This window comes from Capricornis sumatraensis, chromosome 20 (assembly GCF_032405125.1).
Source record: "Capricornis sumatraensis isolate serow.1 chromosome 20, serow.2, whole genome shotgun sequence".
NCBI classification, from domain to species: domain Eukaryota; kingdom Metazoa; phylum Chordata; class Mammalia; order Artiodactyla; family Bovidae; genus Capricornis; species Capricornis sumatraensis.
The window spans coordinates 51916297-51940980 of NC_091088.1; the positions used below are offsets into that span (position 1 = coordinate 51916297).

General features: G+C 50.0%; 3 protein-coding genes across 6 annotated transcripts; 1 reads left to right on the forward strand and 2 right to left on the reverse strand.

Moving 5' to 3' along the window:
• Window positions 1–128: 128 nt before the first annotated feature.
• Window positions 129–8420, reverse strand: NFKBID (NFKB inhibitor delta). Of its 2 annotated transcripts, XM_068992056.1 has the most exons (12): window positions 8345–8420; window positions 6862–6962; window positions 6622–6682; window positions 6032–6249; window positions 5587–5777; window positions 5400–5505; window positions 5136–5282; window positions 4970–5021; window positions 4729–4877; window positions 1903–2019; window positions 1444–1608; window positions 129–731 (listed from the first exon to the last, which is right to left on the reverse strand). In XM_068992056.1, the coding sequence occupies exons 4-12, from the start codon at window positions 6035–6037 to the stop codon at window positions 678–680; spliced, it is 987 nt and encodes a 328-aa protein (XP_068848157.1). In that variant the 5' UTR covers window positions 6038–6249; window positions 6622–6682; window positions 6862–6962; window positions 8345–8420; the 3' UTR covers window positions 129–677. The 2 variants fall into 2 exon arrangements, with proteins under 2 accessions (XP_068848157.1, XP_068848156.1); XM_068992055.1 differs by lacking the exons at window positions 6032–6249; window positions 8345–8420 and having other exon boundaries at window positions 6862–7344.
• A 1383-nt stretch (window positions 8421–9803) lies between these two features.
• Window positions 9804–11188, forward strand: HCST (hematopoietic cell signal transducer). The gene is made up of 4 exons (XM_068991645.1): window positions 9804–9894; window positions 10287–10310; window positions 10724–10855; window positions 11084–11188. Exons 1-4 carry the CDS (start codon window positions 9852–9854, stop codon window positions 11122–11124), a joined length of 240 nt encoding a protein of 79 aa, XP_068847746.1. The 5' UTR covers window positions 9804–9851; the 3' UTR covers window positions 11125–11188.
• Window positions 11189–11378: 190 nt separating this feature from the next.
• On the reverse strand, window positions 11379–14225 carry TYROBP (transmembrane immune signaling adaptor TYROBP). Of its 3 annotated transcripts, XM_068992743.1 has the most exons (5): window positions 14116–14225; window positions 13710–13736; window positions 13413–13547; window positions 13212–13255; window positions 11379–11588 (listed from the first exon to the last, which is right to left on the reverse strand). In XM_068992743.1, the coding sequence occupies exons 1-5, from the start codon at window positions 14168–14170 to the stop codon at window positions 11523–11525; spliced, it is 327 nt and encodes a 108-aa protein (XP_068848844.1). In that variant the 5' UTR covers window positions 14171–14225; the 3' UTR covers window positions 11379–11522. The 3 variants fall into 3 exon arrangements, with proteins under 3 accessions (XP_068848844.1, XP_068848846.1, XP_068848845.1); XM_068992745.1 differs by lacking the exon at window positions 13710–13736 and having other exon boundaries at window positions 13212–13258; window positions 14116–14218; XM_068992744.1 differs by lacking the exon at window positions 13710–13736 and having other exon boundaries at window positions 14116–14199.
• Window positions 14226–24684: the final 10459 nt, after the last annotated feature.

Genomic DNA, 24684 nt, shown 5'->3' on the forward strand with positions numbered 1-24684 from the left:
AGACACGCTCACCCAAACACAGCTCCTCAGTCGCTTCCCTGCACCAATGATGAGTGATTAGAGAGGAATGGTTCCAGTCCAGGTTGAGTTTAATCGGGAGTTTCAGAGAAGGGAGGGGATTCACTGGAAATACCGATGTCTGGGACAGGGGCCTGGTTGAGTTCTGACTTGAAAAGACCTAGGGGACCCTAACTTAGGAGAGTCCTTCCTACGTCTCAGGGTTATGGACCTGAAGGGGTTGGGTCCCGGGGAGGTCACTGGGTCATCCTGGAGCTCTAATGGGATGGTACGAGAAGCTGTTTCGGGGGGTACTCCAAGTAACACGTAAGGGAGTTATATCTGGGGTTCCAGATGTAAAGAGCTGAGTTAGCAGAGGGGACCCCGAAAGATCCTGCTGGGGAAAGGGTGGGGCTATCTAGGATGTTTCACAGAAACAATCAAGGGGCCTCGATTTCACAGAAATCATCAAGGGGGCTCCTTGTGGGTGGGAGAGGGGTATCATACCGCCCCAAATATTGGGGACTGTTTACCCCCTAGCAGCCATTTTGGGGTTTTAATGTAAGACCCCAAAGGCTGGACATTGTCCACATAATCACGGCTTTGCAACATTAGCATACGCTGGTTGTCCCACAGGACGGTGGGGACTGGAAAATCAGTCCAGGTTCTGGGTTTGCGTCCTAAGAGGACAGGCCTGGGGGTGCCACTCGGCTCCTCTTCAATAGCTGCCGGAGCTGTGGACAAAACAAGACGGGGAAGAAGTTTGAGAGGCTGCAGGGAGAGATGGGGCAGGCACACCCTGTGAAGTTGGGGGTTAGAAAGAAGTGAGTCGAGTCAGATGGATTTGAAGGTCAAATGCGTGGGAATGGGGGTGAAGCCTCGTGCACACAATGAATCAAGGCTCCTGAGCAAAGGTGTTGCTGGCTGGGAGTTCCCACCTTGTGATTAGCATTGAGGACTGGGAGTCCAAGGGGAGAAACTAGGAGTCAGTCACATTTGAGGGTCAGAAGTCCCACTCTGAGGTCAGGACTAAAAGTCAGGGGGCTGGAGGTTATCCTGGGGATCAAAGGTCACACCTTAAGGTCAAGATTCAGGGTTAAAAGTAGAGGTCATACTCTGAGGTCAGGGTTTAAATAGAGATCAGGCGGAGTCACCTTATCAGGCAGGGGAGCAGACACTGAGGTCCACGGTCACTTCTGTTTTTTGGCTGTGCTGCACGGCATGTGGGATCTTAGTTTCCAGACCAGGAATCAAACCCAAACCCCTTGCAGCGGAAGTGGGAAGTCTTAACCACTGGACTGCCAGGGAAGTCTCTCAAGGTCACATTTTGAAGTTGGGGTTGGAGAAGGATCAAGGTCACCTCCTGAGACCACAAGTCACCCTCTAAAGTCAGGAATGGATGGGGTCAGAGGTTCACCCTGCAATAAGGGCTGGCTCAGCACTCACCCCCTCGGGGCCCGGCCCAGGCCGTAGCAGGTGGACAGGCTGCTCGTTCTCCAGGTTGCGCAGTGTTGGATCCGCTCCAGCTGCCAGCAGGCGCCGCACAATGGCCTCCTGGGCCGGCCCAGGGGGCAGGGCGGCTGCCATGTGGAGGGCGGTGTTCCCATGGGCCTGGAGACAGTGAAGGGAGGACTGCTAAGGATGCAGACTCAGCTGGCCAGGGCTCTCGGCCTCACACTCTCTATATTGCCACGTTCACGTCCCACATGTCCCCTCTCATGTCCCAGAGCCCTGCTCCACACCACATTCCATATAGCCCTGTCTATGCCCAACACGTGCCTCAGGTCTAGGTCCACATCCTATACATCGTCCCCTCCACAGCCACAGCCCACAGGACCCCCAGCACCCAGCTGCCCATCTCTGCCACATCTCACCCAATCTGCACGTTCCAGCCCAGGCCCCTACCTTCATGTTGACAAAGGCCCGCAGGTCTCCCTGTGGCAGTGCCAGTAGCAGCTGAACCAGGGTCGGGTTGGCAGCCTGCACAGCCAAGTGCAGAACAGTCTTGTTGCTCTTGATTTCCTGTGGAGAGGGAAACGGCAGAGGTCAGGCCAGTCCTCATACCCAGGCCTCCAGCCATGGAACCCAAGAGCCTTTAGAGACTCTGTTCCTCTTTTGCAAGCACCCATATGTGCATCGGAGAAGGCGATGGCACCCCACTCCAGTACTCTAGAAAATCCCATGGACAGAGGAGCCTGGAAGGCTGCAGTCCATGGTGTCACTAAGAGTCGGACACGACTGAGCGACTTCACTTTCATGCATTGGAGAAGGAAATGGCAACCCACTCCAGTGTTCTTGCCTGGAGAATCCCAGGGACAGCGGAGCCTGGTGGGCTGCCGTCTATGGGGTCGCACAGAGTCGGACACGACTGAAGGGACTTAGCAGCAGCAGCATATGTGCATTATACAGTTGCACGCACTGTGCACTCTACAGGAATACCAGATTTAAGGGGGTGCCATTCAGATCATGGAGCAGTGGTAAAGACTTTGCCTGCCAGTGCAGGAGACACAAGAGACATGGTTTCGATCCCTGGGTTGGGAAGATCCCCTGGAGGAGGAAATCGCAACCCACTTCCCCTGGAGGAGGAAATGGCAACCCACACCAGTATTTTTGCCAGGAAAATCCCACAGACAGAGGAGCCTTGCGGGCTACAGTCAAGGGCTTGTAAAGAGTTGGACACAACTGAGCAATTGAGCGAACACAAGCACACATTCAGATCATAAGCACCACTGAACTGTATATTCATTAAGGCAGTTTTCCAGCCCAGGTATCATTGAGAAAAAGACTCCTTTTCTAGTCCTCCAAAGTAGCTCTCTGGATTTCTGGACTAGTAGCTGCCCTGGCCGGCCCACATTCTATTGAACACAATAAAATGCACCCACATCTCACATGGACTATTTTATCTACAAGGATGGGAGCTGAGAAGCATTTATCAGTGGACTACCTAACCCTATATCTATTTCCATACTGAGTAGCTCTCTTCATATTTTGAAGCAAATAAAGACATTTTCCACAATGAAACTTTATTATGTGCCTTCAAAGAATCCCTAATGATAATAAACATGGAAAATTGTGTGTTTAGACATAGAAAACATACTAAAAGGGAAACAGGGTTGGGGAGGATAAATTAGGAGTTTGGGATTAGCAGAAACAAACTACTACATATAAAATAGACAATCAGGGTCCTACTGTGTAGCACAGGGAACTAGACTTAGCATCCTGTAATAGACCATAATGGAAAAGAATATGAAATAGAGTATGTATATATATATGTACAAATAAATCACTATGCTGTATACCTGAAACTAACACGACGTTGTCAATCAATTATACTTCAATAAAAAATTTTTTAAAAAGGAAAAAAAAAGGATATATCATTGCAATGTGTGGGCTTTATTTGGATCGTAGTTTTTTTGGTTTATTTTTTTAATGAAAAAAATAAATGTATGTTACCTTGCTTGCATGCTCAGTCACTAAGTTGTGTCAGAATCTTTGTGACCCCAGAATCTACAGCCTGCCAGGCTCCTTCTTCCATGGGATTTTCCAGGCAAGAATACTGGAGTGGGTTGCTATTTCCTTCTGGAGGGGACCTTTCCAACCCAGGGATCGAACCCTCGTCTCCTGCTTGGCAGGCAGATTCTCTACTGCTGTGCCACCTGGGAAGCCCTTATGTTACTTTAGAGCCAAACAAAAATTTGAACACAAAATATTTGGTATTATGAGACTGTTAACTTTTTTAAGGTGGAATAATGGTACTGAGGTTAAAAAGAATTCTTATCTTTTAGGACAAATATTTATAGGTATAATTTTACCCATAAAATTATAAGCTTGGATTTACTTAAAAATAATACAGGCAAGTGGAGAAGCGAATGGGATAGGACTAGCTTTGAGTTGCTGGTTATTTATGTTGGGTAGGTGGAGTTTCAGAGAAGGCGATGGCACCCCACTCCAGTACTCTTGCCTGGAAAATCCCATGGATGGAGGAGCCTGGTGGGCTGCAGTCCATGGGGTCGCAGAGTCAGACACGACTGAGCGACTTCACTTTCATGCATTGGAGAAGGAAATAGCAACCCACTCCAGTGTTCTTGCCTGGAGAATCCCAGGGACGGGGGAGCCTGGGAGGCTCCTGTCTATGGGGTCGCACAGAGTTGGACATGACTGAAGCGACTTAACAACAGCAACAAGGTGGAGTTTATTGTATCAATATCATTTTCTGTACTTTATCTGTGTTCAAAGTTCTTTAACTAAAACAAAAAAAATCCAAAACAATGAGTGGATGTGTAATTCTTTCAGCCAGCCTTTGAAGGAGCTACTGTCAGGAAGGAGGAGAATATATGTATTAAGAGCTGGATTCTAGGGTCAGGACACCTGGGCTTGAATTCCCTCTCTGACACTTACAAGGTACAAGATTTTTGAGTCCTGGAGCCTCAGTTTCATTATCATTAAAATGGAGAAGGCACTAATAGCACACACATCAAAGAATGTTTGTGAGGATTCAATTAGCTAATCAGTGAAACTCAGTGTTTAATAATAGTTAAGTGCTTGATAAATATAAGCTAAAATCATTAATATTATTCCCAGTTGACAACTGGGACACAGAGAAGTGAAATAGCGTGTTTAAATTCACGCCACTGACAAGGGCAAGTCAGCATTTATTTAGCCTTCTTGGACATTCAAGAGCTCCCATCCCACATGCCCTCCTGGGGGCTAGCTGTCCACTGCCCAGCTCACCTGGCTGGTGTGATCAGCACCCATGTGCAGCAACATCTTGACGCAAGCCAGCCTGTCCTGGGCCTGGGTACTCAGTACTGGGGGATATAGGTCAGGTGGGTGCATAGCCACGTTGAGGGCCAGGATGGCTGTGTGGAGTGGGGTGAGGCCTGCAGAGCAGAGACAGTGAGGACTCTGTATCTGGAGCACTCCCCTGACCCAGCCCCACCTGCCACAATGCCCTGCCCACCATTCAACTTACCCTCAAAGTCTCTGGCTTCTATGTCAACTCGAACCCCTGAGTTAATTACAGCCTGGAGGAGAAGGCAGAGAGCTGGCTTAGAGTCTCTCCAGGCCATGTAGCCCTGGAAGTCAGGATCTAGGCAATCGAGCCCATCCCACTCATCCCATCTGCCAAACGGACATACCGAGAGGACTCTTGGGAGCCCATACGTAGCGGCCACGTGTAAGACAGAACGTCCTCGATGGTCAGTGGCATTGGGTTCCGCTCCCAGGTTCAGTAGATCCTCCACAATCAGGGGTTGGTTGGCAGCAGCAGCCACCAGAAGAGGGGTCTGCAGGGTCAGGAAAGGTCAGTCTGGGGCCCCCATTCTCTACCCTCTGAACACCAGGGACCCAGGCCCTCAGCCCTTTCGTCCTCAGATCCAGGAGACCAAGCCTCCAGCCCTTACCTTGCCCTTATGCTCACGAATGTCCAGATGTCTGTATGCTTGGAGCATCTCAGCTGCGGCGTATGCTGCCCAGCGCAACCCCCGCGCCGCAAACAGGTGCAGAAGCCTGAGGACAGGTTGGGGGTAGCAATGAGCACAGCACCCCAGCTGAGCAGGGAGCCCACAGACTCCACTACCCTGTACTCACGTGTCTCCCTCCTCATCCTGCGCCAGCAGCTTTTGGGGCCCTAGAGCCAGCATGTGAGCACGGGCAGTGTCCAGGGATGGTCCAGTGACCACAGGAGGCAACTGTGGAGGTCCTGAGGGAAGCCCAGAAGCCCTCCAGGATCCTGCCTGTGGCAGGGAAGGGTCTGCATAGAGCCGAGTGTCCAGGGGGTCCTGAAGGGTACCGAGGGTGGGGAGAGCCAGTCAGCTGAGAATTCCCTCTTTCCACCACACACATATACATACAGAGTGCTAGGCAGAGTGGCTGGATGTTCCATCTGCGGCCAGTAACCCTGGACCTTTGGGCCTCAGTTTTGCCCATCTGAGGAATGGGTTCCTAACCCAGACATCTCAGAATGCTGTGCTGCATAAGGGCAACTGGGCATCTCAGGGACCCTTCAGCATCCAGTTCCCATTGTCAGTCTCACCTCCATCCCCAGGGGAAATGAACACGGCCGCCCTGGGTCCGAGGGTGAGTAGAAGTCAGGAGTCAGAAAACTTTCAGCAGCAGAAGCAGGATAAGAGTAGAGGCTGTCCGTGTAGGCAGCATGTGTGTTGGGGTCCCAGTCTACAAAGCCAGTGGGGGGCGCCAGGCTGCCAAGTCCAGAACCCACAGTCTCCTGGTGTGTTGGGAAGTGAGTATGGCCTGTGTGTGAGAGAAGGAGCAGGGGCAGGCCCGGTTACTAGAGTGAGGGAAGCGGAAGCCCAGACAGGAGCTGTATGAGGGCCCAGTGTCCCCAGGATACAGGAAGCTAGTACTTCTGGGGCAACAAAGGGCTGGAGGTCTGGACTATGGGAGCCTAAATGCCTGAACACTGAGTGAGTGAGGGCCTAGACTCCAGGTTGGGAGCCTGGGCCCCAGGACTACGTGCATAAACTACTGAGCTCCAGAGAATCTGGGAGATAAAACTTCTACCAGGTCTCAGCAAGAATGAGGGCCTAACATCTAAGTTTTAGAAAGTTCTAAGAGTGGGGATGTTTGAGTCCCTGAGGGAACCCAGTGAGTTTCTAGACTTACCAGCTTCACCTTCATTCACAGATGAAGTCAGGGGCTGGGCCAGGGGAGGTGGGAACTGTCCCTGTAGAGGCCAAAACAAAAAGAAACAAGGGGGAATTTATCCAGCAGACTCCGCGGCACCCATACCCCACCTACAGGGCATCTAAGTCAGAACTACATGTCTCGTCAGCCCTGAGGGCCCTTGCCCACCAGGACACGGCCTCACGGGAGTTGTAGTTTATAGGGCGTCCTGGGGCTCACCGGTAGCCCACCGGCGTCTGGCTGCTGCTGGCGGCGCCTCTGTTCTTCTAGCAGCTTCTTCACCGTCTGTGACGGGCAATGGCTGCGCTCATTCCGGCTCACTGCGGGGTGAGGAGGGAGTGAAGTTATCAGGGGTCTTTAAGTCACCCAAACGCGCGGGGGAGTGGATCTGAACATCCTCCTCGCCCTCCCGCGCGGAAAAAACTGGCACACTGCTGTCGCCTGAGAACTCCAAAGCCAGTCTACGATTTCGGGTGCGGCGCCGCAGCCGCCTCCGCCGTTTCCTTCCTTTTGCTCCGCACTTTCCCCTCTGACCCAACTTTCCACCAGCGTCGTGGAAACTAAGGAAGGGGGTGGAGGGCGCGCTCTGCAGCCCCCCTCCCTCTGACCGCCACTTCCGTGTAAAATCCCACCGCACCCCCCCGCCCCCCCAGATCTCCCAGTCCTGAGGAATTCGGGGGGATGCCGGGCTTCCCTTCACAGAGACGCACATCCGGGTTCCCAAATCTCCCTGCCCTAGAAGCTGCCCTGATACTTTTCCTCGGGAAACCAGATATCCTACTCCACAGCCCCTCTCCCTGAGGAACCACGAATTCAACAGTCCCCTGGCTCTTCAGGGACCCAAAAGTTCGGACCTCGCCCCCTTCTTCACACCCAGGAGTCCAAGCCTCACCCCACAGGAGTCTGGGAGACTCTCAACTGCTACCCCAGGACCCAGGAGTCCGGGCCTCAGCTCCCAGTTTCCAGACTCCTTGTTCACGCGACCGCAGAGGCCTGGGCCCTTGGCCCTCACCCGGTTCGGGCGGAAAAAGGGTTAAGCGCGGGAGGGCGGACTCGGAAACAGCCCAGACGCGACGCGCTGACGTCACGGCGCTCACGCAAGGGAATCTTCCATCTCCCTCTTCCTCTCTACCCCATACACCAGGTGTCCGGCTCCGAAACACGATGCGTGGCCAAGCGTGGCGTTCGTGGAATCCCCGCACATGGGGAATTCCTGCTAAGCCCGGGGACCCGGGCCGGGCGGCGACTCGGGAAATCCCAGGGTGGGGGGCAGGATCATGGGCAGAGAGCATCCCTGCAGCCAAGCCTTGGACATTGCCTATCCAGACCTTGGCCAATTTCAAACACCCCCAAGGACTCAATCCAGCCTCTTTCTCGAGTATGGCGGCTGGGTCGCCAGTCCCTCCTCCTAGGACTCCGGCAGGGCTCGGGGCCTCCCAGCACTTTCACCCCCGGGACCTAAGATTCCGGATCCCCAGTCCTTTAGCTCTCCGGACTCGGAGCCCAGAATCCCAGCCGCTCCTGCATCACGACCCAGGACTCTGCACCCTCTGCCCCCTGCACACGTTGGGTTCTCACTCTCAGCTTGATGCTAGACCCCTCACTCCTGATGTCCATCTCCGTCCCTCCGAACTTCAGGAGTCCCTTCTCCAGCCCCTCTCTTAGGGGCCGAGCGTACTTCACCTCCCCGCCCCCCACTTACCTCGGGGATTCCGTGGTGCTGATTGCGGGCCCCCAGGGCCCCGGCCTCGGCGCTGCGCCAGCCTCGCTGCTTCCCCGCGGAGCCGCCGCCGGGTCCCCGATCTTGGACCGGGTCCCCCCGCTAGTTTTTAAACGGAGTCTGGCCCCGCCCACAAGCCCGGGAGTCCCCGCGGTGCGCTCGAGCGAATCTGGTGTCTGAATGGGCGGAGCTCATTTTGAAGGCCCGACTCCGAAGTCTCCTGGGAAAGAGGAATTGGGAACCCTATCTTTGGTCTGAGGGAGAAGGTGCCTCAGAGGCACCCTGAGAGGGTGGCGGACTCCTGAAGGAGGAGGGAACTGGGGACCAGAATTTCTGAATCTTTGTCCAAGTGGATGTTGGAGGCCTTAACTTCAAGGCCCTGGGCTGGTGGAGGGTGGGAGGACGCTGCCAGTAATACCAGGTCCAGGGAGAAGGGGGCTGGGGTTCTGGACTCCTTGGTCTCAAGGCAGGAAAGGTCTGTAGGTAAGAGTAATATAGGTGAACTCAAATTTCCCCTCTTCCCCACATCACCGTCTTTTTCAGAGGCCAGTTCTCATTTGTTCATTCGTCGTTAAAAAGAATTTATTACTGCAAGGGAGGCACTTTGCTGGGTGCTGTGGTGTAGCTGTGAACTAAGCAGGCAGGAATTCCCAGCCCTCGAGCAGGCTGTCATTCCAGTGGGAGGCTCGTTTCTCAGTTCCCATCTTGGTTTCCATGTAAATCACATTTCTCCCCTGCGTTCAAGACTGTGCTCTCCTAGTTCTCCTCCCTCACTTGCTGCTCCCTCCGTTTCCCTGCCTGTTTACTCCTCTTCACCCTTTCTTGGTGCTGGGGGAGGCAGTGTTGCTCCTGTGTCTCTACTCACTTCCTTGATGATCTCATCCAGTCTTATGGCTTTAAATACCATCCATGAGCCATCAGTCCCCAAATTTACATCTCCAGACCAGACATCCCATGAACTCAAAAGAGGCCGCTGTGGTCATTCAGCTTCACCACAGGGAGTTCTATCAGGCATTTCCAACTCAGTTTACCAAACCCGGGCACTTTTTCATCTAAACCTACTTTCCCTCCTTCTCCATCCTATCAAAGGATTCTCTGTCCTTAGTTGCTCAGACCAGAATCTTCGGTCATCCTGGATCCCTCTCTCTCATACACACTCATATCCACTCCGTCAGCAAGTTTTGTCGTCTCTACTTTAAAAATCTTGCCAGAATCTCCCCAGTGCCCACACCCTGGTCTACCTGTCACGTTTCACCTGGACAATCATAGCAGCCTCCCTGGTCTCTCTGACCCTCCCCCTGGTTTGTCCCTGAAGGCAGTCAGAGGGATCCATCACCTCTCCCCCTCCCACACAGACACACAGGAAGCAGGTGGCCTTGTCACCAGCAGGGTGACATCCGCTATTGCTGCCTCTCCACTCCCCCATTGTTCCTCAGGACTTCTCTGGACCAAAGCCCTTTGAGAGGTCCCTTCCAGCCCCCAGCCCACCATGGTCCTGCCAGGCAACATCCTGTTCCTGCTTTTGCTCCCAGGTGAAGCCAGTGGTTACGGGGGCTGTGGGGGGGGTGGTGTTAGAGTTTTGTGAACAGGACAGTTTGGGGTGGCATCTGAAGGGAGGGGTGCTGAGGGCGGGTCCTTCTCTCAGTGCCCTTTCCTTTCCAGAAATAAACTTCTGGGCCGATTCTTTGGGAAGGGAAGCTGAATTTGGATGGCTGCCTGTCCATCCCTTTCTACTGCTGCGTCTCTGCCACTACTTCTGATTTCCTGTCTCTCTCTGGGTCTCTGGGCACTCCCCTCCCACTTGGCCCCTCTTCTCATTTGATCTCTCCGGAGTGGAGGTTATTTCTCAGGGCATCTCCTTTCCCTGCACCCTGTTTTGAGAACCACCTCTGCCCACTGATCTGCCTTCCCTCTCCTTCCACAGTGGCTACAGCTCAGATGACCCCAGGTGAGAAGTCAACACTCCCTCCCCTTTGCAGCATCACTTCAGGTCCTGCTTCCATTCCTAAAGTGTGGCCTGTGAGTCCTGAATCTCACTTCTCATCCTCAAGTTGGAGCCGCCGGAGGATCTGCAGCCCTCTCTGGGTCCCCATGTCACCATCCTCATCACCAAACTGAAGGCCCAACAATGCGCCAACCCCCCGACCTGTCTTCAGGGGTACTCACTGTGCCCAAAGCACAGTCCTGGAAGCTATAGGACATCCCCAGCTTCTCTCTGAATCTCCATCGCCCCTTTCCTTCCCCAGGAATTCTGGGACACCCACCCTCAAAGGGATTTCCTTTGCATCATATGCCTGAAGCCCAGCCTTGAGCATCTGGAACCCCCCTCAGCTGCCTCTTGTCTTGGTCCCCACCCTTCAGGTTCCTGTTCCGGATGTGGGCCCCTCTCTCTGCCACTCCTGGCAGGCCTTGTGGCTGCGGATGCTGTTGTGTCACTGCTAATTGTGGTGGTGGTGTTTGTGTGTGCTCGCCTACGCAGCAGGCCCACCCAAGGTGAGAATGGGGACAGGGCTGGGCCTAAAGGGACAAGATGTCCCTGGGGAGGGGGTCCCCAGGGTGGGGGCCCCCCTTGGGCAAGCCCTCGAGGTTCCGGGGAAACCCTGGGGGCGGTGCTTGGGGGAACTCCTGAGAAAACCCCTGAGGCTAGGGGTCCCCAAGGGGGTGGAGGTGTGGGTGGGAGGTGGGTGGTCAGGCCTCATGTTTTCTCTCCCCCACCCCCAGAAGATGACAAAATCTACATCAACATGCCTGGCAGGGGTTGACTTCCCTGTAACTGCGAGTTTTGACTTCTGACCTTCTCATCCTGCATGTGGGTGGCGGCACAAGAAAATCCACCCTGCTTTGGGGCTGGAATAAAGCCATTGAAATACTTCTGGTTTTAATTCTTTCTCAAAGGCGCCTTCTCATTTATCTGTTTTCTGAGTCCTTGATCCCCCCAGGACTCCATATATCCCCACCCCATCAGCCCAGGGATCTGGAATAACTCAGCATTGCTTGTGTGCTCCAATGTTTATTTGGGGGCAGTAGTGGGGAGAGGTCTGACATCTCATGGAGGCCACTCTGTGCATCTGTGTCTTGATGAGATTAGGAGTAGAGTGCTGAGCAGGCATCAGGAATGACTGGATCCAGACATCAGGTTGTTGACTGCCCTGCTTTGGACTCATTTGTAATATGGCCTCTGTGTATTGAGGTCGCTGTAGACATCTGTCCTCTGGCCCTGGAGCTCCTAAGGGATGGATAGGGTATGGACCATCAGTGAAAGGACCACCAGGGTATGGACCAAATAAACTGAAAATCTAGCTTTCTTCCAGGGGCTGGCAAGGCCTCTGGAAGCTTCTTCAACTTTGTAGCCATGAAAGAGATCTGGGATTTTATTCAAAGGCATTCAGTGTTCGCCTCTTCCCTCTGCCTCACCATTACGCCCCAGGCAAGGGGCCTTTGGGTGTGCTCTTCTCTCTGCCTGGAACACCAGTCCCCCAGATATTCCCATGGGAGGTTCCTTCTCCCCTTTCTAGTCTCAGCTCATGGCATTTTCTCAGAGAGGCATTTCTCTTTTCCTTTGACCACATGGCATGTGGAACAGAGATCAAACCTGGGCCCCCCTGCATTGGAAGCACAGAGTCTTAACCACTGGACCACCAGGGAATTCCCTGAGAGGCATTTCTTGGTTTCCTCATCTCTAGTTTCTCCTCCTCTCAGCCCAGTCATTGTCACATCAATATGCTTTATTTTCTTCACACTGCCTCCCCAAGTGATCTTGTTAATTTGCTTCAAGACTGTCTCTCCAGCTAGGATGTAAGCTCGCCAGCATCTAGCCTAAACAAGCCCTCAACAAATTTCACCAAAGGAATGAATGAATTGGGGCTTTGCCCTAAAATGTTACTGCCTCCCAGTAACTGGAAATTCTCTTGAGTCCTCTGGTCCTCATGGAGCCAAATTTGAGATTCTTATACTTTACAGAGAGACTTTCAAGCCACGAGTGGGGCAAACCAGAGCTGGTTGCAGACAAATAAAACAGACTTCACAGAGCAGGGTTCACAGTGGGGGTGGGGTAAGGGTCTGTGGCCCCAAGATGCCCACCTCAGATATCCCTAAAATCACATACAAATGCCTGGTCTGGGAGTTCATCTTTCTGGAGAGGGTCTGTTTGTCTTCCATTAGATTCTCAGAGGAACTCATGACCCCGTAAAGGGTTAAGAATAACAATGACGGGGTGGAAGATGGAAAGATGACATTTGCATCGTGGTTCTTAGTTGCGGCCTGTGGGATCTAGTTCCCTAACCAGGGATTGAACCTGAGCTCCCTGCGTTGGGAGCGCGGAGTCTTGGCCATTGGACCACCAGGGAAGTCCCTGTATCATCGTTCTTAAGGAGGGTTTCAAGGATACTTGCACTGCCCGTAGATTATATGAACAGTTTTACGTTTTTCGTATGGATTTTTCTGAGGAGTCTCTGGCTTTCGTCAGTTTCTCAAAAGGAGACAAGATCTGCTCCCTGCCCCCCACTATTAATTCTAAAACTCCTCATTTTAAAGTTACCAAATTGGGTTGAATTATATCCTCTGCTCTTCGGAGGACTTCTCTGAGAAATCAGCATGTCCTGGGCTGGGCTTTTCCTGCCTTCTGGCTGAGGCAAATCATCCCTGAATTTCCCCTCCGCACATTTTAAGCTGAGCGTAAGGTCATGACTGATCACTGAAAGCAGTTTTGGACGCTTCATGTTCAGTGTTTGAGGAGCTCCTGAGAAAGTGGCTTCAGGGTCTGGGTTCTGCCGGGACCGGGAGAGGGCCATTACGGACAGACAACCACAGGGCCGGAGTGAGAGATGAGGCAAGAACTTGGTTTCCTTACCTGATAAGGCGACTCTGTCTCCGTGATGTGCTGTTTCCGGGTCACTGCTCAGGGGTGGGGTGAGAATTGGGACTATTTTCTTGTTCCAAAGTCAGCCCCTCCATCACCTCCCTTTGGGAGGTTGTGACTTGGGAGCTTACCCTTCCCTTGCCAGGCAAGTCCTCAGAGGGTCCCAGGCCATCCCCAGCCAGCCCCACTCACCCTCCGCAGGGCCTCGGCCCCGAGGGACCAGCCGGCCCAGGGAGTACACAGCCAGAGCGATGAGGAGGGTCAGCATCAGGTCCCCCAGCACGATCCCTGCCAGCACGCCCGGGCTCAACGAGGAGCAGTTGCATTCTGGGAATGGATGTGTTATAGGAGTCAGGGGAGGCCACTGGGAGTAGGAATTGGGAGGAGGTGTCAGGCGTCAGCGGGGGAGGTGTGGAGAGGCTGGGGAAGGGTCCAGAGGTGGGGTGATCTTTGGGAGGTAGGGTGGGGGATTGCAAGGTCTAGACCTACCCCTCTGGGCCTGGACGAGGCTGAGACCTGAGGAGAGGAAAAGAAGGTAAACTGAGACACGGGGCTGTGACTGCGGGGTAGGCATAGCAGCTGGGGAGGGTGTCTCCTGATGCCCGGCGCGCACGAGAGGGAGCTGGGGGCCGTCATCAAGGCCTCTGGACTGTGTTCCTTCTACATCGACTTGTCCTGTCGCAACACTCTTAGAGCCCGCTCCCTCTGCTTCTCCCCGAGGCTAAATCTTGGGGCGGGTAGGAGCGCAGGCTCTGGGAGAGACTCATAGGGTTTGGGGGGCTGGGGATCTGCGGCAGTCCCAACACTCCCCCGCCCCACTTCAATTCTCTCTTTCCACCCAGCTCCCTGCCCTGCCCCGTGCTGAGCCCAGAAGCTGCAGAAGCCCCCAACTCACCACCCACAGTCAGAAGGAGAGATAGGAGCCTGTCGGAGGGTCTAAGGCCCCCCATGATGCAGGTAACGCTGCTGGACACCACAGTCCAAGGCGGGTGGGATGTGGCGTAGTGTCCAACCAAGTAGAGGAGGAAGTCTGAGGTGGGTGGTGGCAGGAGGGAGGAGGGGACGATGGGGGAGGAGGAACAGAGACAGACAGACATCACCAAAGAGAGTCAGGCCCAGACACCCCAGGCTGCAGCCTCCAGTGGTTAGAATGAAGGGCGATGGGCGCATGTGTCCATTCAACCTTCACCCCCAGACAGAGGTCCACCATCATTGTCACAGGAGGGTCTCTGGCTGACTGTGATTGGAGCTAATCTCTGCCTCTTCCTGGCTGGACAACCTTGAGCAAGTCACTCAACCTCTCTGGGCCTCAGTTTCCTCACCTGTAAAACAAGGAGTAAAATAATACCTACTTTGAAGGGTGTTGTGAGGGTTGAATAAATTTGTATCCCTAGAACAGGGTCTGACACTTGTCAGCTTTTTATAAGCACCAGTTATATTTATTTGACAATCAGAACCTTGTAATGTTCATAGGATATTAAAAGAGACCACCAGGATACGGGTTTTAGTAACGCACAGGCACCCTGTCTAAGTGTTAATGCAGTTAAACCCAAGCACACCATTCTGAGGCAGCTTCCCTGGTAGCTCAGTTGGTAAAGAATCCACCTGTAATTCAGGAGACCCTGGTTTGATTCCTGGCTTGGGAAGATCTACCTGGAGAAGGGATAGGCTACCCACTCCAGTATTCTTGAGTTTCCCTGGTGGCTTAGATGGTAAAGAATTCACCTGGAATGCAGGAGACCTGGGTTGGGAAGATCCCCTGGAGGAGGGATAGGCTACCCACTCCAGTATTCTTGCCTGGAGAATCCCCATGGACAGAGGTGCCTGGTGGGCTACAGTCCATGGGGTCGCGAAGAGTCAGACATGACTGAACAATGAAGCACAGCACACCCTCCTGAGGAGGTAGATGCTTTTATTCCATTTTAGAGAAGGATAAAGACACTCGTCCAAAGTGACACAGCAAATAAATGTGGACATAGAACCCAGGACCCAAGGACAGATATCTGACCCTTAAAGAAAAAGAGAAAAGAACCAAGATGGAGGCGAGGGAAGGAGAAAGTGGTGACCAGGCAGAGAAAGAGGGAGAAGACTAGGCAGCCACACAGATGCACACAGCACAGACCCAGGCCTAGGGCTTTGGGGTGAGGCAGGTGGGGGCAATGGGTGACACTCGGCCAGGCTGGGCTGCCCCTATCAAATGAGGAAGTGGCTGGAAGCCCGTACTGGGAGAGGCCACCCAGGAGATGACAAGGACTTTTAGCTGCAACAGGAGAGGAGCCACAACTGGGGAAGGAGGAACCTGAGGTTAGGGGCTACAGGGGGATGGGCCAGCGGCAGGAAGCCCCGTCCAGGCGGCACACTCACAGTTCCCCGGGCCTGGGCTCAGGAAAGAAAAAGGGGAAACTGGATGCCAGTCATGAGACAGACCCTGAGTGACTTGTTGGAGTTGGGGGTGGGTATTTGGAGTCCGGAAGAGGGTCACAGCCGAGCCCCAGGCAGCACTGGCTATTAAACACTGCCACTGCCCAGGCCTGGCCGAGTCCTGTCACAGAAGAATCAACACGCCGCTACCACCCCCAGGTCTGGAGTGAGCAGGGCCTGCCTGCTCAGGCATCTCAAGTGGCTGCAGCCCAGTAAGCCAGGGGCAGTCAGCGACCAGAGGAAGCTCTGAGCCAGGAGGGCCCTGATCTGACTCAGGAGTCAACAGGCTCCCTCTGGCTGGACGTGGGGACGTGACTGTTGGGGGCAGGGCTGGGAGCAGGGGGCCAGGATGTGGCAGCAGTGGTCCAGTTTCTTGTGAGGATTTTGTGAGGTCCGTGAGAATCACGCCTGCCTGGCACACAGTAAATGCTCAGTGAATGTTAATCATTATCAATATCGTTGTTATTGTTACTAGCAATTCAAGGCTTCCCAGGTGACTCAGTGGTAAAGAATCCACAGACATGGGTTCAATCCTTGGGTCAGGAAGATCTCCTGGAGAAGCAAATGCAACCCACTCCAATATTCTTGCCTAGAGAAACCCAAGGACAGAGGAGACTGGCGGGCTATAGTCCATGGAGTCACAAAAGAGCTGGACACGCCATAGTGACTAAACAATTCATGTCTCCAGCTCTGGGCTCCCCTTCAGAAAAAAAAATCCTCCTTCTACCTCTCAGTCTCAGCCTCCTGATCTGATTCTTCCAATTCCAGCCAGGCCCGGGCTGTCCCCAGTCTAACAGCCTCACAACCCAGGCACCATCCAATCAGATGTGGCTGCAGGGCTGGGTCGGAGTCTTGGGGTCCCCCTTTGGCTTCTGAGATGTGGGGAAGTCTGAGGTGTTCCAAGGGAGTGGGCTGAGGTGGTGGCAATCTGAAGCATTCCAATATTTTAACCACAGGTACAGCTGTACTCCCCGGAAATGGAAATGGCAGCCCACTCCAGTGTTCTTGCCTGGATAATTCCATGGACGGAAGAGCCTGGTGGGCTGCAGTCCATACAGCCCATAGGGTCGCAAAGAGTTGGACACAACTGAGTGACTAAGCACAAGCAAAGCTGTACTGGTACAGACCCTAATATGCCAGCTGGTCTCCAGTCCAGAGTCTCCATCCCACTGGGGGAAGGAAGAGACAGAGATGGAGGGCAGACCCCTCCCCGCAGTGCCCAACTCCAGGAAGCAGGGCTGCCCCAAACCCCACGAGATCTGTAAAGTGTCTCAGACTCTTGGCAGCAGCCCAAGCATTGGGGAAGGTCAAAGTTGACTGTCCCAAAACACAAGCCATCGGTTGAGTCTGTGACAAGCTCGCCTCTGTGGAAGCTACAGTCCCTTCCCCCACTCCCTGCTTCCATTCCTCCCACCCCCACCAGCGTCCACCCTCCCCCCAGCAGCCAGGGGAAGCTTTCTGAAAAGTGAGGCAAATCACTCACTTTTTAAAATGGCCGAAGGATTTGCACAGACACGTCACCAAAGAAGAGATGTGACTAGCCGAATAACATGTGAAAAAGCGTTCAACATCATTAGTCATGAGGGAAACACAAGCTAAAACCACAGTGAAACACCACTACACGCCCACTAGAGTGACGAACATTAAAAAGACGGACCCTGTCAAGTGTCAGCAGAGATGAGGAGCAATTGGAAATGTGGAATAGAACCATCACTTGGGAAAAGAGCTTGGCATTTTCTTATAAACTTAGTCACAGGGACTACTATGGTGGTCCGGTGGTTAAGAATCTGCCCTGCGGTGCAAGGGGCATGTGTTCAACCCCTGATTGGGGAACTAGGATTCCACATGCCTCGGAGCAACTAAGCTGCTGCAACACTGCAATGGAATATCCTGAGTGTTGCAACTAAGACCTGACATTGCCCCAAAAATAAATACATATATTTTTAAATTTTAAATAGTCACCTACACATAGATCCAGCAATTCCACAAAGGAAGGCATTTACTGCAGAGAACTGCAAACACATATTCAAGGACTTGCCTGGTGGTCCAGCAGATAGCACTCAGCACTCTCAATGCGACCAGGCTGGTAGGGATCAGGCATCCGGGTTCAACCCCTGGTCGGGGAACCCAGGGATTGAACTCCCAGATACCGCAACTAAGCCTACAAGCATCAGCTAAAGAACCCTGCACGCACCAACTAAGGGCTCACGTGCCTCGGCGAGCACCTAGTGCAGCCAAAATAAATAACAAAAATTTTTAAATTAAAAAAAGAAAACATATGTTTATATAAAGACCTGTCCATCTCTCTGTCCTCTCCTCTTTTCTCTCTTCCCCTTACTTCCCCTACTGGAGCTATACTGGCCTTCTTGCTGTTTCTCCGGTAAGTCAAGCTCATTCTCACCTCAGGGCCTTTATACCTGCTGTCCCTCATGCAGAATTTTCCTCTGGGCCTCTGGCCACTAGACTAAAGACTGTGTCTCCTGGCTTCATTTGCATTTAAAAGGCCATATGACTTCACTCTGGCTGATGGGCCATGTTGGAAGTGAATGAGCAATGTATAGGCCATGGCTTTCATGGAAGGGTATACTCTATCCTTCTTCAACTTTCTCGTTTGCTGGAATTTCAATAAGGGAGTGATCACATTAAAACAAGTGGATGAGGACAACATGATAAGGACAAAAGAGCAACAGGATAGAAGGAACCTCTGTACCCATCACACTGGAGGAGCCCTGGACTCATGAGAGAGAGAAACTTCTACCTCATTTAAGCCACCCATGGTAGGTAGTCTCCAAACACAGTCACCAAGATTTTCTTCATCTCAATATACACATACTACCCCTCTCATCAAGAATTACAGAGGGGGAACTTCTCTGATGGTTCAGTGGCTGGGACTCCACACACTTCCACTGCAGGGATAGTGAGGGGCACAGGTTTGATCCCTGGTCAGGGAACTAAGATCTCATGTGGCATGGCCAAAAACAAATACATGTTTAAAAACTTCCCTGGTGGGGAACTCAAACCAGGGTTCTGTGACAATCTAGAGGGGTGGGATGGGGAGGGAGGCAGCAGGAAGGTTCAAGAGAGAGAGGACATATGTACACCTATGGCTGATTCATGTTGATGTATGGCAGAAATCAACATAATATTGTAAGGCAATTATTATTCAATTAAAAATAAATAAAAAATTTTTAAAACCTACCATGGTGGTCTAGTGGCTAAGTCGCCATGCTCCCAACACAGGGGGACCAGGTTTGATCCCTGGCCAGGGAACTACATCCCACATGACACAACTGAAAGATCCTTTGGGCCACAACTAAGACCAATCACAGCCAAATATATATATATATTTATTTAAGTTACAGAGTCCATTTTCCCTCCCCTTGAATCTGAACAAAATTCATGACTTGCTTTGACTTAGAACACAGTGAAAGTGATGCTGTGCCAGTTCTAAGAAACCTTACAGCTTTTGCTCTTACTCTCCTGGAATCCAGCTGCCATGCTGTAAGGAAGTCCAAGCTCCCTTCCTGGAGACTGAAGTCATACAAAGAGGCCCTAAAGGATGAGATATCATGAGGCGAGAGAGGCCACAAGGATAAGATCCAAGGCACCCTGGCAGACAGGAAGTGCCCAGGGCCCCAAAAGATCCAGTCATCTTGGATCTTCTGTGCCCTTCCAGCCACCAGCTAAATGCAGAGCCCCTTGAATGACCCCCAGGCAATACCACATGAAGCAGAAGCATCATCCCGTCAGCTCACAGTATAGAATTTAAGCCACTACATGTTGGGATGGTCTGTTACAAAGCAGACAATGGAAACAGCCCTGGTACTTTGGGGGACCTTATGCATGTGTGTGCATTAAGTCCCTTCAGTTGTGTCCGACTCTGTGACCCCACAGACTGTAGGCTCCTCGGGCCATGGGATTCTCCAGGCAAGAATACTGGAGTGGGTTGCCATGCCCTCCTCCAGGGAATCTTCCCTACCCAGGGATTGAACCCGCGTCTCATGTCTCTGGCATTGGCAGGCGAGTTCTTTACCACTAGAGCCACCTAGGAAGCCCTAGGGGGCAGGGGACCTTGCAACTACAACCAACTCTGTAGTTTCAAATGCCCTGCTTGAACTAGCTGAGTTTACAGGGTGAAGTTTGTGAAGATTTGGAGATTAGTGCACACATGATCGAAGAAGAAAGATGAGCACCCAAATATCAGAGGGAAGGAAGTGATGGAATTTTGGATGAATCTGCATGGACACACACCCGTACCACAGCTGCAAGGAAAAGTGGGAAAATGGATTTCTGAGGAGATTGAATTCATAAGGTAAGAAATTCCTAAAAAGTAGAAGACAGCCAAAAAAAAAAAAAAAATAGAGATGATGTTCAGAGGACTCTGGACGTCTGGGATAGAAAGCATGAGAATTGTCCAAAATACCAGGGGAACCAATCTATCCAGCCTGCCTTACCCTTCCTACGTAGGATAATAGTTTGATTCTTTGGTTAAAACAAAAATAAAAACCACAGTGAGATACCACTACACGTCTATTAGAATGGCAAACAACAACAAAAAACTGACAATATCTAGAGCTGCCAAGGATGTGAACAGTTGGAACTCTCATGCATTGTTGATAGGAGTGTTGATAGGAGTGATACTTTAGATAACAGTTCAGTTGTTTCTTATAAAGTTAAATATATTCTTACTGTATGATCCAACAATACCATTCCTAGGTATTTACCCAAGAGAAACGAAAACTTAAATTCACATAAAAAGCAGTTTGCCATATGAATAGTGGCTTTAGTCATAACGTCCAAACTAGAAACAACCCAAGTGTTCTTCAGCAGATGAATGGACAACCTGTGGTACATCCATACAATGGAATACTATTTGGGATGCGTGCTAAATTGCTTCAGTCATGTCTGAGTCTTTGCCATTGGACACAACTTAGCAACTGAACAATAACAGTGTATTTGTCAAACCCATAGAACAATACACTAAAAAGGATGAATTTTACTCTATGTAAGTTGTATGTGCATTCCTGCTTGATTGCTCAGTCGTGTCTGACTCTTTGAGACCCCTTGGACTGTAGCCCCACCTGGCTCCGCTGTCCATGGGATTTCCCAGGCAAGAATACTGGAGTGAGTTACCATTCCCTCCTCCAGGGGATCTTCCCGACCAAGGGATCGAATTGGAGTCTCCTGCATTGGCAGGCGGATTGTTTACTACTGAGCCACCAGGGAAGCAAGGTTGAATGCCCCTCATCAGCAGACGTTGTTCTTTCCCCTTCTACTGGAATAGCATTTGGAATCAGACATCTGGTCCCCTGGCCAAGACTATGTTTCTCAGTCTCTTTGGAGCCAGGTGCGGCCTCCTAACTGTCTTCTGGATGATGGAATAAAGGAAGAAACAAAGCAGGCAACTTCAGGTTGTGTTTCTAAAGGCAAAAGTGAGACTCTCCCTGTCTCTGCCCTTCCTCTTGGCTGGAATGTGGCCCTGACGCTGGCAGTAGGCATGCATCTTAGACCGCAGTGGTTGAGTTTTCATTCATAAAATGTAGGTCTTTTAAATATAATTAAGGTAATGCTTGATGGATTTATCAATTGTGGTTCACCCATATCATCAATGCAGTCATTACAAATGAATTAGAACTCTACAAGCTGATTTGAAGGGATTTTAACTGAGAAAAGCAAGATGCAGAGAAGTGATTCTATTGGTGGTACAAGTGCAAACAATGATTAAAATGAATCCCTTATAAATATGTATGTATATATATGTTTGCATATTTGAGTGACGGTGGAGAAAACTACCTAAGGATACACTCAGGCTGTTAACGTTGGCAACACTGGTGACCTCGGTCAGGATAGGAGATGGGGAAGGGTAAACACAAAATAAGGTTGAATGTAAAGGACGTATATGAAAACAACAGTGTGTATAACATGATGCTGTTTATATGAAGTGATATATGTAAAACTGTGTATATCTGAATAGAAAGAAGTGTGAATGTGTAGTCAAGTGAATGTCAACAGTGATGTCTCTGGGCAATGGGATTCAGATCATTTTTATTTTCTTATTTTTAAAAACTTGGTTGTCTTTTTTTTTTTACAGGGGATTGTTTAAGTATATATAATTGGGGGGAAAGATATTTTAATTTCAGAAAGCATAACAAATAAATTCAATTTTGCAGAAGAAAAAATAATGTGACTTTTTTTGCCAGGAATGGTGTTCTAAAGAAACCAAAAACCATCTCCATAGGAGAACAGATAAAAATGCAGGATGAAATCTATGGGGTAAAAAATTATTAAAAGCAGCAAAACACTAATTAGAGGGAGGGCCTCCCAGGTGGTACAGGGGTAAAGAATCCATCTGCCGATACAGGAGACGCGAGAGATGCGGGTTTGACACCTGTGTTGGGAAGACCCCCTGGAGAAGGAGATGGCAACTCACTCCAGTATTCTTCCCTGGGAAATCCCATGGACAGAGGAGCCTGGTGGGTTACAATCCATGGGGTCACAAAGAGTCAGACATGACTGAGCACACACACTAATAAAAGGGTAAGGAAATAGTGTTGAAAACTCTGAATAAAACAAAAGAGGAGTTCAAAACGCAAATGCCTTTGGGACAAACGCCTTCTTCCATTCAAAAGATGGTTTGAGCAAAAGTAAAGGCCCAGATCCACCCAGACTGGAGAGTCTGAACCTCAGCTCTTCATTTTAAGCGGAGACCTGGAGGTCATCAAGGTAAGAATGCACCAGGAGGGACTTCCCTGGTGGTCCAGTGGCTAAGACTCTGCACTCCCAATGCACAGGGCCCAGATTCAATTCCTGGTCAGGAAACTAGATCCTGCATGCCACAACTAAGAGTTCCTATACTGCAGCTAAAGATCCTATGTGACAAAACTAAGACTGATGAGCCCAAGTGTCACAACCAAGACCTGGGGCGGCCAAATAAACATTTCAAAAAATCTTTTGATGAAGAGCATTACCAAAAACCTACAGCTAACATCATTTATGGTTAAGTATTAAAATATTTGGGCTTCCCAGGTGGCACCAGTGGTAAGTACCTGCCTGCCAATGCAAGAGACTTAAGAGACGTGGGTTCGAGACTTAAGAGATGCGGGTTTGATCCCTGGGTCGGGAAGATCCTCTGGCTGAGGGCACGGTAACCCACTCCAGTATTCTTTCCTGGAGAATCCCATGGACTGAGGAGCCTGGCGGGCTATAGTCCATAGGGTCACAAAGAGTCAGACATGACTGAAGTGACTTAGCACATATGGATTTAAATATTTAATGGTTAAATATTAAAAGTTTTCCTTCTAAGTGTGGAATAAAACAAAGAAAGATGCCTGTTGTTATTACTTCTGTTCAATTTTGTCCTGGAAACCTTAACTCTGAAGTAAAGCAGGAAAATAAGTAAAAAGTTATTGGCAACATTATTAATAGATTATATGATTCTGGCTAAAGAATGTTCAGAAGACTCTACAGACTAATTTATTAGAATTCAAAACAGAACTTAGCTAGGTAACTGGATATAAAATCAATGTATAAAAATCAATTTTATTGCCACATACCAGTCATAAACCAAACAAAGGAGGAGAAAAATAACCATCTCTATTAGCGTAAATGATCAAGTGACTGGTAATAAATCTAACAAACTGTATGAAAAGCCTGTATAAGGGAACTTTGTAAAGAGAAGAGAAGTCGCTCAGTCGTGTCCGACTCTTTGCGACCCCATGGACTGTAGCCCACCCGGCTCCTCAGTCCGTGGGATTTTCCAGGCATGAATACTGGAGTGGGTTGCCATTTCCTTCTCCAGGGGATCATCCCGACCCAAGGATCGAACCTGGGTCTCCCACATTGTAGGCAGACGCTTTACCATCCAAGCTGCCAGGGAAGATAATGGTTTGATATACCATGTTATTGGATTTGGATAGCAGTTTCCCTTGAATTGGGCTTCCCTGGTGGCTCAGAGGTTAAAGCGTCTGCCTCCAATGTGGGAGACCTGGGTTTGATCCCTGGGTTTACCTGTATGTCCATCCATTCATAATCTAGATTTTAAAAGCTTTTTCCTGTGAAACTTGCAGGTGGGTTCTAAATTTTATACTAAAATACAAAGAGCCAATTATAACAAAGATACTCTTAGTGAAAAACAAGGTGATAGTTTCCACCCTAGCTAATATCAAGACTTTTTATAAAGCCAGACTTCTCTGGCAGTCCAGTGGCTAAGACTCCATACTCCCAATGCAGGGGCCAGGGTTTGATCCTTGGCCAGGGAACAAGATTCCAAATGCTACAACTAAAGATCCCACTGCTGCAACTGAGACTCAGTGCAATCAAATGAATAAATAAAAATAAATATTTTTTAAAAGACTTGTAAAGCAATGGAAATTAATTCAACGATTGGTGAACTAGAGCAGAGATTCTAAAAGTATACCTATGTACATACGGCCCCCTGACTTGTGATAGAGGTTTTTACTGCAAAAAAAAGAAAAAGATGATCTTTTCAATAAATATATTGAGTTTGCTATCTAATTGGATGAAAATTACATTAGACTCCCACCTCATACTAAGCACAATAATCAACTTTAGGTAGATCACAGACCCAAATTGAAAAATTAAACAAAAAATTTTAAAAGATAATGTAGCATAACTGCAAGGAAGAGAAAAGATTTCTCCTTTTTTAATTTTTGAAAACTGAAGTATAGTTGTTTTGAAATGTGTTAATTTCTGCTGCACAGCTAAGTGATTCAGTTATACATAGACATATTATATATATACTTTTAAAATATTCTTTTCCATTATGGTTTATCACAAGATATTGAATACAGTTCCCCCATGCTATACAGTAGGACCTTGTTGTTTATCCATTCTATATATAATAGCTAACATCTGCTAAGACTTCTTAATCAAGACTCAAAAAGCACTAACTACAAAAGACAAGATTGTTACATTTGGCTAATCAGTGTTAATAATTTGTATTCATCAAAAGATGTCTTAGAGTGATATGGTTATATATCTATATTTTAAAAGGTCTTTATTGCTTAGAGATACTTACTAAATT